Consider the following 19,634-nt stretch of genomic DNA (forward strand, 5'->3'; position numbering starts at 1 on the left):
TGAGGGCTGAGATGTCCATTTACTCATGTGCTGTGCCCCTCGGGGAGCTGGAGAAAGCCAGAAGTGGAAAGAGTTGAGGGAAGCCCAACTTCCAGTGACCTCTCAACCCAAGTCCCACAGGTCACCAAGGGCCTGCCTGAAGATGTCCATCCAGTCCCTGCTTGATCTTTCCCAGAGCAGGAGGTCTTTGCCAGGATGCATCCTATCCTGTTCTGGATGCAGCTCTGATTGTGTGGAGGGCTCTTTCTCATGTTGTGCCAACATCTGCCTCCTCATGGTTTCTACCCATTGTTCTTCATGTTATCTTGAGAACAACATTGTTTGACTCAGCTTCCTCTCCTTTTGAATAGTCCCTTAGGTAACTAAAGTCAACTGCATGACTGCCCTGTACGCTGTAATGTCTTCTCCAAACTAAATAGTCTCAATTTCTTTCTCAGATTATAAGGTAAATATACAAATATATAATAGTAAGAAGAGACAGAACATATAATCACCATAAAAGACAGACAGCAAAGTGGTCTGGTAATTGAATTTTTTTTAAAAAGAGTTAAAATTTGTACCTAGAAAGGTGAAATTCTTAACTGATATTGAGAACCCCTGTGTCTGTCCACTGAGTTCCTGCATTCTATCCATCAAATTATTCCATCAAAATGAAAATGTAGCTTGGTAAGACTTTTTCTTAGTGACAGACACCATGCCAGCTCCTAGTGACTGTTCATTAATTCTCACCTCACTGCATTTATTTTTTCTTGTGTTTATTTACTGTCAATGCATACTTTGAGAAAAGTTTCTGAAAAAATACATATCTGCATATGAATAGTTGTGACATGATTTGAGAATTTGAATACCATTTATTAAGAATTAAGGGAGGGGCAATGTAAGGAAGATAAATCTTCAGTTCTTTCTCCCCCTAATATCTTATAATGAAAAATTGCAAACATACAAAAAAGTTGAAATAATTATATAGTAAACACCCATATAACTCAAAAACTAGATTCTACAGTGAATATTTTACTATCTTCAGTTTAACACGTATCTATTGTTTCTCTATCAAACTGTCTTATTTATGCATTTCAGTGCAACTTGCTCTCATCAGCACACCTAGTCCTTAACATTTCAGCACACATATCATTGTTAGTTCTTTTTGGACACTTTCTAGCACTCCCTTCACAATCTCTCTTGCCTCATTTTCCCTCATTCTCTCCACTTTCTCAATTTTCATTTCTGTGCCCTTCCTCCTACTCTATATCTCCAAAGTTCTAAATTGTAAAAAGAAAGTGTAGAAATTTGAGCATGGAACAGTATTGAAGTGGAAAAGGTCAATGGTGACCATCCAGGACCTCACAAGGTGCTGTCACCACAGGCCTGGGATAGATGAGATCCTCATGAACAAGTTGACCCAAACCAACTCACAAGAGACAGAGGTATATATTAAAATGCCAACTTAATAATTGAAAAACACAGCTGTCCAGCTGTCAAATACCCAGACATATTTCTTGGTCAGCTTGGTCTCTCCTGAATTAATCTACATGACAGGCCAAATTATGAAGGCTTTTAGTGAATGGAGGCTCAGAAGAAGGGAATTCATTAGAAGGTCTTCATGATTTGGAGGCAGAGACTATCAGCCTTCATGTTTCAACAGCTGGCCAGCATCGTGTCTGACACCCAGAGGATGCATTCTAATAATTAGTGCCACCTCTTTACAAGTACTGCCATGAAAACCAGGCCTCTGTGTTGTGGCTCACGGTACCTCTCACCTGGATTGTGCTGGCTGAACCCTGCCTAATTCTACCCTCTAACTCCCCTTAAAGAAGTTCCATGACTACCATTCTCCTTCGAGTAACACATTTCTTTTAGCCATGTTCATGCCATTAACTAAGCTTTAGTGAAGTCCTGATCTTGCTGTTTGGGGTCTAGAAGATAACCTGATCTGGGTGACCTCCCAAAGGTTTAGATCTCATAAATCATCCAGATGATGTATGTAGTTGTGCTGGCAACAAAGCAAAAAGTGAAATGAGGGGTCTTTGAAATGAGAGGCCTGTTTCTATTTAAGACCATTTTTGATAAATTGATTTTACTGGTGTTACTCTCAAAGAGCAGAGTGGTTCCCTACTGCCTGAGTATAGTGCCTTCAGAGGCCAGGGAAGAATATGATCTTACCTAGTGAGCAAAAACCATCCCTTCCCTATCTCAAGATTTATGTCTGATAAGAAATGTTAGTAGATTATTTTCCCGGCTTCCTAATTACCAGCCCACAAAGACTTGGCAAGGTGGAAAGGTAGCTGTACAAAAGCAACACGAAAGCGCAAATGCAACACCTTTCACAACAGACAGCTTCTCCAAAGTTGCAGATAAATCCAATTTTAATGAATCAAATCTACTCTGAAACCCTAAAAGGAACTTTCGAGTCATGAAGTCTTGAGGTGAATCCTTTGATTATGTAATAAGTTCCTAATGCAGTTCTCCCAAAGATTTCGATCTCATAAATCAAATTATTTTAGAGTAAGGCATTCCTGTTCATTACTGCTTAAAAACCATTCTTATGCTTGACCCTTTCTTACCTTGACACTTTCCCCATATGGATCCCATACTAAATATCAGAAAACACCAGCATTTGGTGGACGTATCACACTTTAGAGTGTATTTGAAAGCAAACCATTATAGTGTTGAGGGGGAAATGACTTAGAATCAAGGCTCTATTTCACATGAGTCTACTTACAGATGGGAAAAAAATCTGATACTAGTAGGCATCAGTACCTCGGTGGCAAATGCCAACTGGCAAGTAGAGTTCTTCTAATTGCCTCTATTATAAGCAACAGGGTTCTGACCCAGATAAAAACTCTTCAACAGTGTAAAAGATACTATGATGAAGAGAGTGGGCTTTTTTTTGTTGAGGGTTCAAACGCTCTGACAGGAGCACATACACTGTTTCACAAACCTCAAACAGGACTCAATCTAGATAAACAGGGAGTGTTTCATCTAAGCAGGCTTCAAAGGCAGTGTTTGTTCAGACATCATTCATTCCTTTTATTTCTTTGATGCGTCTGTCCCTAGTGATGGAAACTCTTTCTTATTTTTTTTTTAAGAAACTAAAGCATGAAAAGAAAGTGAAAAAACTACAGACTGATTTGGCAACAGCTAAGCAAGAGGCTGCCATCACACTTCTGGAACTCAATGAGAAGATAAAGACTCTATATGAAGGAAAGCCAGCCCCTAGAGGTCAGTATTACCACGTGACAGATCCACACTGGCCCATCAGCTGGGTGATGTATGTAGTTGTATTGGCAACGAAGCAAAAAAAACGAGGCTACAGGCCTGGTCTGACCTCTATTGGTGTGGCACCAATAGAGACAGCACATGAACTACTAACTCCAGGCTGGATTCACTTTCACCTTGAGAGGGGCAGGGAATGAATAAGCGGTTTGCTCGTTAAGGGAAAGTCTGTGAGGCTGAAGAGCTAGACTGAAATAGATCTGAGAAGTGTCACTGCACAAGCTGGGTGGTAGCAGGGGGAGGGCAGGGTGTAAGAAGGAAGGCAGGTGCCTGCAGGGACTGAGCTCTGGAGTGAGACAGAGCTGTCCGAAAGCACAGGCTGACAGACTAGGGCACGGGGAAGAGAACAGAATTTTTTTTTTTTTTTTTTTTTTTTTTTTTTTTTACCAATAGGCAAATGAACCAGAAACAAGCAGAGAAGGCTGGCTGGAGATGAAATCTGGGTAGTTCAGAAAATTGTTAATAGCCACATTGGTTCTGACTTTTTAAAAAAAGACTTCTCCAGCTAACAAATTATAAACACACCATTAGGCAACAAACAAGCAAACAACAAACAAAAAAAACCCAAATCTCAGACTGTTACTTTAGCAAGAATACTAGTTAACAATTAATACAGTACTATGGGCCAGGTATTTTGCTAAGCATTCCATGTCTATTTAATTCTAAGAATAACCTCTAAGGTAAGTACAGTTAAGAATTCCGTAAGAATAAGCAGAGGCTTAGAGATGTGCATTACCTTGCCACTGCACAAGCAACACTTGGAGAGTCAGCCTCTAGAGCAGCCGCTGACCATACCCTAGTGTGCCTTTCCCAGCTTTGGGAGACTCAGGGCATTCCCTCTGCTATGTCACAGTAATATCAAACTTCACTCCTGCCTGGTGAATCTCTTGCAAAGCTGTGGTTCCTGGGAAAAATGTCTTCCTTTGATGTGTGCCACTCTTGCAAAGCCAGGAACATGCCATCGTTCTCACTCTGGCTTTCTTTATTACTCATGAGTAATTGTGGAAAAAGAGGAGCAATGCAGAATCAAATGGAGGAGGAGGAAGCAGGCGATGTGGTAGTTTCAGAAAGGGAGACACTCCCAGCACCTGACTACATGGTAAAGCTTTTCATGTGAATTTGATTTTCATTTTCAATTTCATATAGTGCTTTCCCAGGATTCAAATGCCATGTAACATTGTGAACTTGAAACACAGTTTTTTCTTTCAATAAAACAACATAAAGGCAGTTTGTAAATTTGCTTTTACCACCAAGAAACCTAAAAGAATAAAATCCGTCAGGAATATTATCCATTTAAAAGTCCTTATTCTGAGGCATTAGCCAGATTTTCCACTGGTTTCATTAGAAGAAACTGACAATGATTGTAGAGCACATTGGAGAAAGTTCCCCAGCTCGCTTAAGAGAAGCTTTCAACTTTTCAATTGCGTTTTAAACCCGGTGCAAAAAAATGTATATATAATCGCAAGGTCTCTAATTCTTATTAGTTTCATTTTTTTCAATATTATTTACTGTATAATGACAATTTTGTTTCTTGGATATTTTGATAGGGCAAAATTTAAATAATACTGAGGGACTAGAACTCTAATGGCTTGGGATAGGGAAGAAAACATTAAATCTTACCCTTTTTTTGCCCATTATTCTCTTTATTTTTGTGGGGTTTTTTTTTAAACTACCTGTATAGAAAAACATGGGTATTTATGAACAGATGCAAATTTAAAATTTAAATGAAGCCAGTCATTGTAAGATCCATTATGGATCAAAACAGTGATTTTCTTTTGGAGCTACATGTTGCTTCTCTTATTTGGTGAGGAAACTAAGTCAGCCGACTGACATGTAGCACTAAAATCCTAAATCAAATATTTGCACATTCTTGCTCTTCCACAGGCCCCTTGCAGCCTCACCCACATTCAATAGTCCGGGAGATTGTCAAGGCCATTGTTGTCCCAGAATAATATTAACTGGCATTCTCAGAAATCTTTGTCACCATGGCCTCTGAATTCACTTCAGAATAAATTGTGAAAAGATGTCCAGTAACTTTAATACACAATGACCCCTATTTAATCACAGGACAATGAAGGCTGGCCCACCCCCCCACACACACACATTTCTGGACCTAGAACACCACCACTCCCCTGATTATCTTGTAAAATGTTTGTTTTGGGTTCTCAGACCTCTGTTTGCAAATGAAAGATGCTCCAGTCATAACAGCTTAAGGAGAAAGGGTGATTTACCAGCACATGTAAACAAACCAAGAGAGAGCATTGCACTAGCCTTAGAGTAAGGTGGATTCCAGTCTAAGTACCATCAGGAAACTCTGTGTCACTCATCTCCGCTTCTCTCTAAAGATGGATTCCAGTCTAAAGTACCATCGGGAAACGGTGTCACTCATCTCTGCTTCTCTCTGCATTGAGACTTGATTCTCTCAGGCTAGATTTCAGAAGAGAATGGAAATATGGCCACAAGCAGCTATGGGCTGCCCTCCTTATCATATAATCTCCAGGGAAGAAAGAAAGCATTTTTCTACTAGCTCTAGTTGGAAAGTGCAAGAAAGAACTCAGTCCTAGCTTAGGTTGGGTACCCATCTGTGGATATGAACCAATCTTTGTGGCCAGGGCTGAGGAAATAAGGTTGAACAAACTGTGGTCATGTCCCCACCACTGGGTGGCAGGGTAGAGGGAGTAAATGTGGGGAAGGAGAATGCTCCAGCTGGCAGCTCCTACGAAAAGCACAGAGCTGGATTAGGAGAAATCCACTTTCTTAAAGGAATATCTCACTACTGGAAAGGAGTGATAGGCAAAACCAATATCTCCTAGCCAGGCGTGGTGATGCATCCCTGTAATCCCAGCTACTTGGGAGGCTGAGGCATGAGAATTGCTTGAACCTGGGAGGCAGAGGTTGCAGTGAGCTGAGATCATGCCACTGCACTCCAGTCTTGGTGAAAGAGCAAGACTCTGTCTCAAAAAATAAAATGAAAATAAATTTAAAAAAAAACAAAACATCTCCAATACACCTTCAGCTGGTGGTCCAGTTAAAATATAGTATAGGCCAGGCACGGTGGCTCACACCTGTAATCCCAGCACTTTGGGAGGCAGAGGTGGATGGATTGCCTGAGATCAGGAGTTCGAGACCAGCCTGGCTAACATGGGGAAACCCCATCTCTACTAAAAATACAAAAATTAGCTGGATATGTTGGTGGGCACCTGTAATCCCAGCTACTCCAGAGGCTGAGGCAGGAGAATCGCTTGAACCTAGGAGGCAGAGGTTGCAGTGAGCCGAGATTGCACCACTGCACTCCAGCCTGGGTGACAGAGTGAGATTCGATCTCAAAAAATAAAATAAAATATAGATACATACATACAGTGTAATACTTAATGAGCAACCCATACCATGGGTATTTGTACTTTAAAAGTCGATTCTTCTCAATGAACAAAAGACCTTCATGATCTAAGAAATAAATCTCCAGTGGTATAATTTCAGACCCCATAATAAATATTTCAGACCCCATAATAAATAGAGAGTGAACCACTTTGGAAAAGGAGTCCCCTTCTAGCCTTCAGTAAGTGATACATGGTCACCTACTCCAAAGGCTTGCTTTGTTGTAACAATTATATGGCAAGAAGAGAAAAAAAGTGTTGATTCTAAGTGACATTTGTTACCTAGGTTAATATTCAGCTATTTCTCTGTTATAGTTACAAACTGATGCTTACAGTTCTAACAAGCAGATTAATGAAATGTTTCCAAATAAATTAGAACTCCTTTTTACCTCTGTGTGATTTTTCCTTGCTTGGTTCATTTTCTAAGCAGTCTATAGGTCATTCAGGTCTGCCATTCAGGTCTTCTGATCAGAGGGATCAGAGGGATGTTCCAAAATATTAGGAATATTTTTAGGCATATTCATATTCAAATTAATGAAACAGTGTGCTACCAAACTTCTTTCTTTTTAAAACCATAAACACAGTAAACTATTTCATTGGCAGTGTGCTTAAATTACCTCCAAGGAAATAAACGATTTAAGTCGATGGAAAGTTCAGCTGAAAAGAAAAGCCCCTTTATTACAAAACTGGCACAGCAGGAAACTTACTTACAGCCTGAGTGTTGTTTGTTGATTTTACTATGTTCAAATAATCACAACCCAAGGCGGATTCCTTCCATCATTTCCACACCTGAAATGCTTACAGCTCTATTTAGCAGAACTCAGTAAAACACCTATTGTATCCCTTCAAAGCTTGAGTCCACCTTTTGGTACACTTCAGTATGCAGGAACCTAAGGTTAAATTTTAAAACAATCCTTGTGACCGGTTGTGGTGGCTCACACCTGTAATCCCAGCACTTTGGGAGGCCGAGGCGGGCAGATCATCTGAGGTCAGGAGTTCAAGACCAGCCTGGCCAACATGGTGAAACCCCATCTCTACTAAAAATACAAAAATTAGCCAGGTGTGGTGGTGGGCGCCTGTAATCCCAGCTACTTGGGAGGCTGAGGCAGGAGAATTGCTTGAACCTGGGAGGTGGAGTTTGCAGTGAGCCAAGACAGCACTATTGCACTCCAGCCTGGATGACAGAGAGAAATTCCATCTATCACACACACACACACAAAAACAACAACCATCCTTGTTTCCTTTGGCTTAAAAGGACAGTTACTTTGCAAAAGACCTTATTGACTGTGTCCTATTGTTGCTGCATGAGTATTTACTTGATCTGATGAAAATGCCTGCCTTTGACCAGAATATCAGGAACTTAGTTTATAGATTTCAAGCTAGCATACTTAAGGGAATGCATCCTTCTGAACTTTTTTCTTTTAATTTCTTTTTTTATTCCTCTCTTAACACACACAGCTACCAAATAAGGGGTCTAGCCTACACATGCATGTCCCCATTATCCCAATGAAAGTCCTGGCAACTCTAAAGTTATCTCTTTGTTTTACTCCCATTAAGGAGGTACTCCCCAGGTAGTGCTGGTACATTCCAGGGTAGACTTATCCAAGACTCAATGTCTGAATCGAGCCAGCTACACTTTTGAGGGGAAGCCTGTAATAGGATTGACATTTTAGTGATTTTTCAGTGACACATAACTTTTTAAACACTAGACAACTTATCCCATTTATTTTAAGTATCAAACTATTGCTGTCCTACATTCTTGAGAAAGTCCGGAAATACATTTCTTTGCCAACACCCCAGAGCCAATTCTCATTAATATTTTAAAGTGTATCTTTTATCATGATGCCCACCCCTAGGCACTCAGCTCAAACCTCTCTCTTGCAATATTCTTTTTACCTCTCCACCTGCGAAATTCCTCAGGATCAAAGTTCCTATGGCAACTAGGTGTTAGGAAAAGAGGGATTTGGAGGTGATAAAAATGTTCTGGAATTAGATATAGCAATAGTTGCACGGTATTTTTAATATAGCAAAGCCATTGAACTGTACACTTTAAAACGGTTAATGTGGTGAATTTTATGTTATGTGAACTTTATCTCCATTAGAAAATAAAAAAAAAAAAACAGTGATTAAAGCAATCCTCACTAACACTGACTAACAACCCTGTCAAGTGTAAGTGTATTTTAAAGAAAGTGCGTTGGGCCTAAATAAAGTCTTGAGTTGGCAGCATTCCAAGCATTTAGAGAGAGGTCACGTTAATATTTATTGGAATAAGACTAGGCGTGAATAGTTGTCCACTTGGGTGTAGGTCTGTTGAACAATGTCACCTTTTCCTCTTCTAATTTCTCCCAGCCTAGCTCTTTCAAAGCTGTTATTCCCCAGACTAGCAACCAATTATTTGACCAAGAGTTCTACAGGTAACCTTCTTTCACCACTGAAAACAGATATTTGTTTTACCAGTCTACCTAGGGTTTTCTAAGAAAGTAACTAGTCTGGTCTTGGAATTTCACTGTTTGAGATGCTGGGACTTCGTCAAAAACCACTGCTCACCATCATCAGACTTTATGGAGCTCAGGTTGATATGTAGTCAAAAGCACAGTGTTTTTGCACTCTCTGCTCCCTACTCTCTACTACGTCCAAGGGTGCTATTGCCTTGACAGAAAATGACAAGAACTTATGAAAACAAAAGGCAGAGATGTCTCCCCCACAGGAATCATTATCCTACCATTTGCAGGAAGGAATTTACTTTTACAGCACTACCACTGAACTTTCAGATACAGAAGCTATACCAAGATGGGATATTTTACATTTAGACCAATACACACCAGCAATTAACAGTGGGAAAAAATAAGAGAGCATAGGAGTGATCAGTTAAAGGTGTACTTTCTAAATATGATAAATTCCTAAGGAGTTTTGATATTTGCCTCATAGAAATAGCTCATATTTAACTAAAAAGTTAAATGTTAAAAAATCTATAGGTCTCATTCAGAGATTGCCTGTTAGTTATCTCTTCCTTTGTCCACTGGAAGTATTTTCCTGAAATAGAGCCACTATATCCCTAAACCAAAATCTTCTTCCTGATTTCAGAACTTCCCACAAGGATAAGCATCTGTTTCAGGAGTCCCTGCAGAGCTTAGAGATTTATTGCACAGAAGATCCCAGGAAATGTTACTTCTTCCAGCTGAAGGCTGTGGCCTAATTCAATATGTACAAATTTAGTGTGATTGTCATTTTCAAAAAGTCATTTTAGAGACCTATAGGCTTAAATAGCACTGACGTAAAAACTAAGCATTGATCAGGACTTTGTTGGTTGCAAGTGACAGAAACCAAAATGAAACTAGTTGAAGCAGGAAAGGGATGTATGAGCCGCTCAGGCTGGTAAGGAGGCTGAACCGCGGGCTTTCTAGACTCCTCCCATGGCCCCTCCTTGCCTATTGACCCCACGTGGACTACTGCAGGCACAGAAAGGGAAAGGGTCCCTTGGCTGTCCAGGCTTAACAGTCTATAGTGAACATTTGTTGTTTCTACTCAGAACCACTTCCCCCTTCTTTCAGTAACAGAGGCATGATTTCTGTTACTGAAAGAAGAGGCTGAGGCAGGAGGATCACAAGGTCAGGAGATCCAGACCATCCTAGCTAACACGGTGAAACCCCGCCTCTACTAAAAATACAAAAAATTAGCCAGGCGTGGTGGCAGGCGCCTGTAGTCCCAGCTACTCGGGAGGCTGAGGCAGAAGAATGGCGTGAACCCGGGAGGCGGAGCTTGCAGTGAGGCGAGATTGCGCCACTGCACTCCAGCCTGGGCGACAGGGCAAGACTCCGTCTCAAAAAAAAAAAAAAAAAAAAAAAGAAGAGGGAAGAGACTGCATCTCAAAAAAAAAAAAAAATACAGAAAGCTATCTTATATCATTACCATATATTCTTTTTTTTCCTTAGGTAGTTAGCACTGGCTTATGGTACTTGCAATCAAGGAACATTAATTCACACCCAACTCCAGGTAACAGAGCTTCCTTCTCACAGTCTACAAGGAAATCTCAGAGAAGGAATTTGATTTCCCTGCTCATATCCTTTCTAACTCCTTAGATCAATTACTGCGGCCAAGGCAATGGGATATTATCCTGGACCACACCTGAGTCATGTGCCAGAGGTGAAGGGCTAGGGAGTGTTATCAGATAAAAGAAGATGGGGAAGCTTTCTGGATAGAAGACAAACTACACCTCTCACTGTGCCTTCTAACCTGTTTTAGTTAAACTTTATAAACTTGGAGAAGACAACCATCCACTGTTTTAGCTTGTCAGGAAAGTACAAAGTTTCTCTTCTTTTTTCTCCCTATCATTTTTACGCTACTTATTTAGGTCCTTCCTTTGCGAGAGGTCTGGAAATCTATTTATTTTGTAATTAACAAAGGGCAAAAAGATCTACCCTGAAATTTTTGGTTGGGGTCCAGTGTTTTCTAACTACACCAGCTGTGGGAATTCAATGATGTCAAGGTCCCCTCCCTCCTTTGTTTATAAGACTAATTTTGGAATTATACCATTATCAGGAAATGGTGTTCCCTTCCTTCTGTCCATTCCTTAGGAATGGTACTTTTTGTTTGTTTGTTTAAAAAAAAAAAAAAATCTTCTTGCCTCTGTATCCAGAGAGGTTGGATGAAGGGCAAGCACCAGCTAAATGTCAGACAAAGCACAAGGGAATTGGAGCTTGATCAATTTCAAAGGTTTTGTTCTTAGCTACAGAGACTGCGCTGATTACCTGAAGGGCATGTACTGCTTGGGAATGCTGCTAAATAGCTCAGACTGGAGCTGGGGAGGAAGATACTTCCTTCCAGTATATTTGCAGAACAGTCTTGGGCACTCCTTTGTCAAACATCAGCAGATGGACATCAATTTGTCAACATAAGCTGAATTGGAGGCTTTGGGGTTGCAAACAACTGGCAGCCAGCTGTCAGTAGTGGAGCAGCTGTCCCTGGTATAAACCACTTGTTGACAAAGCAGAAAAAGTGAATGGTATTCTCTCCTGTAGCTCCCCAGAAACCTCACTATTATTTTATTTAGTAACTCAGTGTTTCCTGATAGGAGGTTAAGGATAGAGATTAGCTACATTGGTCATATGAATACATTTGGAGGAAAGAGTAGATACTTCTAGGGAGCTTGAGCTTATCAAATCAAATTTAGAAAGGATGCACAAAACCAAATCCTGCTGGACAAGCAGGAGACTTCTGTATGAAGGCACAGGATTTATTTCTGGCCAGTGGGATAATGTTATATGTATCTAATATGTATGTTAGACATATACCTCTGTGCATTATGGTAATCTATGTGTATATGGTAATTTACTATGGTATTCTAAAGATACACTGGCTTGGACCAGATTACCCTACTGTGCCTCTAAATTCCTCAATTAAATAAAGCCATAATTTGATATTTGCCAAAGAACATATGACTAAAAAGAAGAAATGTAAGAGGAACAGCATTCATTGCTCCTTAGTTGCCTCGTATGCAGCTGGATCCCAGAAAAAGTGTATTATTAACTCAGGCAAGCCTAAGAAACAGGTCTGGCAAGACTGAAAATGTTACTGCTCTTCTGCACATGCTTTTCTTAATCTCAGAAACTGTGGCTGTAAATGTCCCCGACTCCCCAGTTTTCCACTAAGACCTGGAAGTCCTGCCATGCCAAGCTATCATCTGAATCTGGGCACACCGATAGAGCATCTGCTGCATAAAGATGGTCAAGACATTTTCCAGGGGCTACTTTTTTCCCTGGCTTTCCTGGTACATAAGGAAGGAGCCCCATTCCTATTCTAGAGAACTTTGAATAGAACTTGGCAAACAAAGGAAGGAGGAGCCCTCAGTCACAGACTGAACTTGTATTATTATACAGTTGACCCTTGAACAACATAGGTTTGAATTGTGCTGGTCCACTTATACCCAGATTTCCTTCTGCCTCTGCCACCCCTGAGATGACAAGACCACCCCTCCTCTTCCTTGTCCTCCTCAGATGCTGAGGATGAAGATCTTGGATCCATTTATCTACTTAATGGATACTAAATATGTTTTCTCTTCCTTATGATTTTCTGAATAACATTTTCTTTTCTCTAGATGACTGTGTTATAAGAATACAGTATATGATACATATAACACATAAAATTTGTGTTAACCAGCTGTTTATGTTATCAGTAAAGCTTCTAGTCAACAGCAGGCTATTAGTAGTTCAGTTCAGTTTTGGGGGTGTCAAAAGTTGTATGTGAATTTTTAACTGTGCAGGAGGTCAGCAACCTTAACCCCTGTGTTGTTCAAGGGTCAACTGTAAATTGATTGATTGTAACTCAAAAAGGTAGATTGCTGAGGCCAAGGAAATGAAAGGATGCAAAGAGAGATGGCAAGAGAAATAGATGTATGCTTCAGGAATGAAAGAAAACAAGAATTGTTACCAGTCCTCAAAGGCAGAACAAGTACTTACAAGACAGATCAAGGGGATAAAACTTAGCTCTATAGAATCTCTATGTTATAATCTATATTATCTTAACTCTTAAAAAGGCTGGGTGTGGTGGCTCACACCTGTAATCCCAGCACTTTGGGAGGCCAAGGCAGGCTGATCACTTGAGGTAGGGAGTTTGAGACCAGCCTGGCCAACAGGGGGAAACCCTGTCTCTACCAAAAAATACAAAATTTAACTGGGTGTGGTGGTGCATGCCTGTAATCCCAGCTACTCTGGAGGCTGAGGCATGAGGATCACTTGAACCCGGGAGGCAGAGGTTGCAATGAGCCGAGATCGCACCACTGCACTCCAGCCTGGGTAACAGAGAGAGACTCCGTCTCAAAAAAAAAAAAAAAAAAAAAAAAAAAATCCCCAAATGTATAAGGCAATAGGATGGCAAAATTCTTTATCACACTAGGCTGTCTATAATAGGATTCTGACTTCAGGGAAATGTGTCATGCTCTAAGTTGACTCACAATACATCAACCTGTTTGAAAAACAATGCCTTCCAGTCCCTTTATCCCAGCTGACCAGAACAATTTTGATGGCTCTTCAGAGTAAATAGGTTTTTGTAACTTTGGATGCGTGCCAAAACCTCTGGAAAATTTCTGACAATATGTAGTTAATTTTTATTTCATTTTTGTAAGGTTTTGCCACAATCAGACATTATTCATTTTCATTTTAAATTATGTGTAACATTAATTAATTCATAATTTTTATTTACTATTTTTTTTTTTTTTTTGAGACAGAGTTTTGCTCTGTCACCCAGGCTGGAGTGCAGTGGCATGATCTCGGCTCACTGCAAGCTCCACCTCCTGGGTTCATGCCATTCTCCTGCCTCAGTCTCCCAAGTAGCTGGGACTACAGGTGCCCGCCGCCATGCCCGGCTAATTTTTTGTATATTTAGTAGAGACAGGGTTTCACCATGTTGGCCAGGATGGTCTTGATCTCTTGACCTCGTGATCCACCCGCCTCGGCCTCCCAAAGTGTTGGGATTACAGGCGCGAGCCACCGCACCCAGCCTTATTCACTATTTTTTAAAGATTAACAAGCTTTCAACATGAGAACTCCTTTAAAATACATATTTTTAATTTTCAATTTTTAATATCTTATATATGTATTGTGATCGTATTGTTAGATCTAAAAGTCAGGACAGCCGGGTGCAGTGGCTCCCGCCTGTAATCCCAGCACGTTGGGAGGCCAAGGTACATAGATCACTTGAAGTCAGGAGTTCGAGACCAGCCTGGCCAACATGGTGAAACCCCGCCTCTACTAAAAATACAAAAATTAGCCAGGCATGGTGGTTGGTGCCTGTAGTCCCAGCTACTCGGGAGGCTGAGGCAGGAGAATCACTTGAACCTGGGAGGCAGTGGTTGCAGTGAGCCGAGATCGCACCACTGCACTCCAGCCTTGACAACAAAGTGAGACTCTGGCTCAAAAAAAAAAAAAAAAAAAAGTTAGGACATCTCTTGACATAAATTCTGACATATAAATTTACATTCATACTCAAAGATATTTGAAATCAGGACCATGCTCCTGAATACTAGATCTAGTATCACTATACTTCTAATTCAAATAGGATTGCAGGAGAAAATGGAAATGCCACGTTTATTTAACTGTTCTCATTTATGGATGTTAACCACTAAGTGTCACGTAGTCATAGAAGCAAAAGTTAGAATTGAACATACTAATTTTTAATAGAATGTACGTAACTCCACAAATCTAAGAGATTGTCAAAGAAATTGGCGGAAATACACAGCTGACTACTCTGAATGTGAGAATCAGTGCTTAGTTTTATTAATTGTAGCAGAAGAAGACAGTATTTAAACCAGACCTTATATAATCCATCTATCTTGATGCTATAAACAAAATTTCCAGATACAAGGGGCTAATCTTTTCTTTTTCATAGCCATAACTTTTCCTTGTAAGTCCCAAGAGAGAGTCAATAATTGAATTTCAGAAAAGATGACCTTCTTTTGAGGTTGTTTTTGATCTGAAGCCAAAGGGAGGTAATTTATTTAGCAGAAGCTGTGGGTTCTAAACAAAGATACATATGTGGAAATAATGGCAAACAAAATAAAGTACCTTAATTTATTCATCAATAAAGCAGTATCAAGATGCTAAGAATTCACATCAGAATAAATGCTCATGGGAATGGAAACTGGTTTGAGGTTTTCTTTTTTCCTTTTTCATGAGCACATGCTGCTGAATGCTTTTACTTCTATTATATAAAAAAGCTTTCATCCTTTGAAAACATTCCTGAAGAAAACTGATAGATCTACAAGTCTTCTGTTGCCTCAATTATATCAGCTTTCCTTTTGGTTAATTTAATCTAAGGCAATAAATAAGTAAATACTCTTATCCCTTTTAAATGACTGATTTCTCATGCATATTTCTTTTTTTTTCGTTTTCTTTTCTTTTTTTTTTTTTTTTTTTTTTGAGACAGAGTCTTGCTTGCACTGTCCCCAGGCTGGAGTGCAGTGGCACCATCTCGGCTCACTGCAACCTCTGCCTGCCAGGTTCAAGCAATTCTCCTGCCTCAGCTTCCCCAGTAGCTGGGCTTACAGGAGCTCGCCACCACGCCCTGCTAATTTTTGAATTTTTAGTAGAGACAGGGTTTCACCATGTTGGCCAGGCTTGTCTCCAACTCCTGACCTCAAGTGATCTGCCCACCTTGGCCTCCCAAAATGCTACGATTACAAGTGTGACCCACCACGCCGGGCCCACATGTCTATTTCTGTCTTGGTTAAATTTTATTTATATTATTCCTGGATTTATTACATGCATCCATTATAGTAAACACTCTTTTAAAATTAAGTGCTTATGAAAATTAAGCAAGAGTGAAAAAAATCTTGATTGAACTTCGAATCAAGGAAGGGGAAAACAAAATAAATCAATATACTAAAGAATTAAAATCCACATGAAATAAGCAAAATCCAAAGCTAACTGAAATGTAAGGCCGGTGGCAGTGGCTCACCCCTGTAATCCCCGCACTTTGGGAGACCGAGGTGGGCAGATCACCTGAGGCCAGGAGCTCGAGACCAGCCTGACGAACATGGTGAAACCCCATCTCTACTAAAAATACAAAATTAGCTGGGCATGGGGGTGCGTGCCTGTAATCCCATCTACTTGGGAGGCTGAGGCAAGTGGAGGTTGCAGTGAGCTGAGATGGTGCCATTGCACTACAGCCTGAGTAACAAGAGTGAAACTCTGTCTCAAAGAAAAAAAAAATAGGAAATGTGATAGTAGTAGCTCCAGCCATTATGCAACTACAGGGAATTCTCCCTCAAGGCATCACTCTGCTCCATACCTGCAGGAGTCACATTATTTCCTCTTTCTAGATTGTCCTAACCCTTACTCCCACCTCATCTGCTCTGTCTTCAGAAGTCTTTTGTGACTGTCTCCATCACCACTACCACCTCCCACCCTTTTCCTGGCCTTCTCATGAGTTATATACCCATAAACCTGTGCATATGACAATCAGAATATCTATTATAGATATCTTTTTGCTCTGCTTTTCATTTTTTATCAATGTACTGTAGGTTTCTTGAAGAGAAACAAAGATGATGTCTTATTTCTCTTTGTATTCATGGCCTATCGCAGTGCCTGATGCTTGGTAGTCATAAGATGTTGGATAGATGGATATTGAATAAACCTTAATGGAATTGTGTCTTTGTGTACTGTTGTTTAATATGTTTATTAATTGTGAAGTGACAAAGATAATTTGCTAATGAAATGAAAACATGTAAAGGGACCTGAGTGGCAGATTTACCAGGGAACAGATTGTACTTTCAGATTGCCAGTGATATTCATGGGATCCCTAGACAGCTGCTGGCTCCCAGGTTTAAGAATATTATCAAATCCTGAGATTGGTTTGGAAGATTGAAACCGCTTTTCCAAAGATTATGACAGCCAGAGAAATCTAGCATGGTTGACTCCATCTTGCTTTTAGCCTCATAGGCTGGCATTCTTGCTCATTCCTGGTTGTAGGCCAAGCTAATCATGGCCTGCAGGCTGCATGCGGCAGCCCAGGGTGGTTTTGAATGTGGCCCAACACAATTTCATAAACTTTCTTAAAACTATGAGACTTTTTTGCAATTTTCTTTTTTTTTTTTTTTTTTTTTTTTTTTTTAGCTAATCAGCTATTGCTAGTGTTAGTGTATTTTATGTGTGGCCCAAGACAATTCTTCCAGTGTGGCCCAAGGAAGCCAAAAGATTGGACACCTCTGGTTTAACTTGAAAGCAAGGATGATAATAGCCCCTCCCTAGAACTGATCGCTTCCTCATTCCTGGACTGAAACCATCTTTGTAAGACTAATGAAAGACCACAAGATTAGGATTATGTGAGGGACCTGCCTTTCTATAATCTCTTGCTGCTCAGGAGTCACGTGACTAGAAGTCACAAGACTTGTGACTATCCCAGTTGCCCCTGTAGATAACAGCACTATTATAAAACCTATGATTGGCCTTTTGAGATGTTTTACAGATTTTTGCATTCTGGCAACCAACTAACCCCACCTGGATCCATGATTCATGACTCAACTGGTCCTGTGACCCCCACCTAGAGGCAGACTCAGCACACAAGGACCACTTTCCATACCCCTTTGATTTTACCCCCAACCAATCAGCAGCATCTATTCTCTAGCCCACTGCCTACCAAATTATCCATAAAAACCCTAGCCTCTGAGTTCTTGGGGAGGCTGATTTGAGTAATAACTCTTCTGTGTGGCTAGCCTAGCACTAATTAAACTCTTTCTTTACTGAAATACCACAGTCTCAGTGAATTGGCTTTGTGTGGTGGGCAGAAAGAACTCATCAGGTGACCACATTATTAGACTGATTTTGACTTATTTCTAACTATGTTATATTATGACTTTTCATTTCACTAGCTCAACTCATATATAGATGGCACATGTATTTAGAGTGCTTGTAATCTAGAGCTCAGTGTTCAAATCAGAGCTTTGTCACTAAGTTGGCCAATCCTATAAAACTGAACTGAACATTAATTCCAAAGTGCTTTCTATTCTACTCTTTTTTTTGTGACAGAATTTCCCTCTTGTCGCCCAGGCTGGAGTGCAGTGGCATGATCTTGGCCCGCTGCAACTTCCGCCTCTTGGGTTCAAGCAATTCTCCTGCCTCAGCCTCCCAAGTAGCTGGGATTACAGGTGTCCACCACCACACCAAGCTAATTTTTGTATTTTTAGTAGAGACGAGGTTTTACCATGTTGGCCAGGCTGGTCTTGAACTCCTGACCTCAGGTGATCCACCCACCTCAGCCTCCCAAAGTGCTGGGATTACAGGCGTGAGCCACCATGCCCAACCTCTATTCTACTCTTTAAATTGGTTGGCCTCCCTACCCCAGTTGGCACGCTGGGCCAGCACCTGGCCCCTGTATTGGCTTGCCTATCCCTTCAGCCACTTTGAACCTGTCCATTCTGCACACCTCTTTCTGAACTCTTCCTGACCTCCTCTGGCCATGCCACTGGTCAACAGTTTTATAAATTTTTTTTTTTTTTGGATCCAGTATTCAAGGTAACTTTTCTGGTTCTTACTGCATTCCTTAACTAATCAATATGTCCCTTGATGGATGTTTGCTTCCATCTGTTTTAGGTAATACCTTGCCCAATTCTGGTCTAGTCCTTAGCATTGTCTCCTATGTGGTCTGATGTTCCCACCAAATGGATCTGGATCTCACAGATGCGAAGATCTCTTGTCCATGTATGGTGGCTCACACTTGTAATCCCAGCACTGTGGTAGGCCAAGCTGGAGGATGGCTAGAGCCCAAGAGTTTGAGACCAGACTAGGCAGGATAGTGAGACCCCATTTCTACAAAAATTTTTTTAAAAAAATAGCTGGGTGTAGTGGTGCATGCTTATAGTTTCAGCTACTCAGGAGGCTGAAATGGGAGGATCACTTGAGCCTGGGTGGTCGAGGCTACAGTGAGATGTCATTTTGTGACTTTCCCAGTTGCTCCTGTAGATAAGCATCACTATTGTAAAACCTAAGATTGGTATTTTGAGATGCCACTACACTCCAGCCTGGTCAACAGAATGGCAGTGAGAGACCCTGTATTTAAAAAAAAAAAAAAAAAAGGCTTAGGAATTTAACCTTCATTGGTCTGGCTCAAGTCCACTGTTGCTTACCTTCATCTAGCCATCTAGAGCTTCGTTATCTAATCTCTGGTCCTTCACAGATAGTCTCATAATTTCTTTTCTTTAACCAACTCAGTGCTTTACACTTAAGACAGGTTAATTATGTAGGAAGACAGTTTTGGGAACATCATTTTCAGTCAAAAATTCTTTCATGGATTCCCATTGCCTGTGAAATAAAATTTACATATTTTAGCCTGACATTCAGGGCCCTCTATGAACTGGCCTCAACACTTATTTCTAGATTTATTTCTTAAAACTTTCTTTCTTATACTCATATTCCCTGTCTCCATCATTTGCCCGACAAAACATCTGGTGGAAGCTATCTATCTCTGTTCTCCACTGCTACCTGGTTGGTTTCACTT

General features: G+C 40.6%; 1 protein-coding gene and 1 long non-coding RNA gene across 2 annotated transcripts in view; one reads left to right on the forward strand and one right to left on the reverse strand.

Annotated features, from left to right (window-relative positions):
* Window positions 1-19,634, forward strand: part of CCDC192 (coiled-coil domain containing 192) — a 240,149-nt gene that overhangs the window by 169,845 nt on the left and 50,670 nt on the right. The window contains exon 6 of the mRNA XM_003826668.6: window positions 3,087-3,219. Within this exon, the coding sequence (XP_003826716.2) occupies window positions 3,087-3,219 (133 nt within the window). The remainder of the gene's footprint in view (window positions 1-3,086; window positions 3,220-19,634) is intronic.
* Window positions 1-19,634, reverse strand: part of LOC117980371 (uncharacterized) — a 71,259-nt gene that overhangs the window by 46,248 nt on the left and 5,377 nt on the right. The window lies entirely within an intron of this gene.

Source organism: Pan paniscus, chromosome 4, assembly GCF_029289425.2.
Source record: "Pan paniscus chromosome 4, NHGRI_mPanPan1-v2.0_pri, whole genome shotgun sequence".
Lineage (NCBI taxonomy): Eukaryota > Metazoa > Chordata > Mammalia > Primates > Hominidae > Pan > Pan paniscus.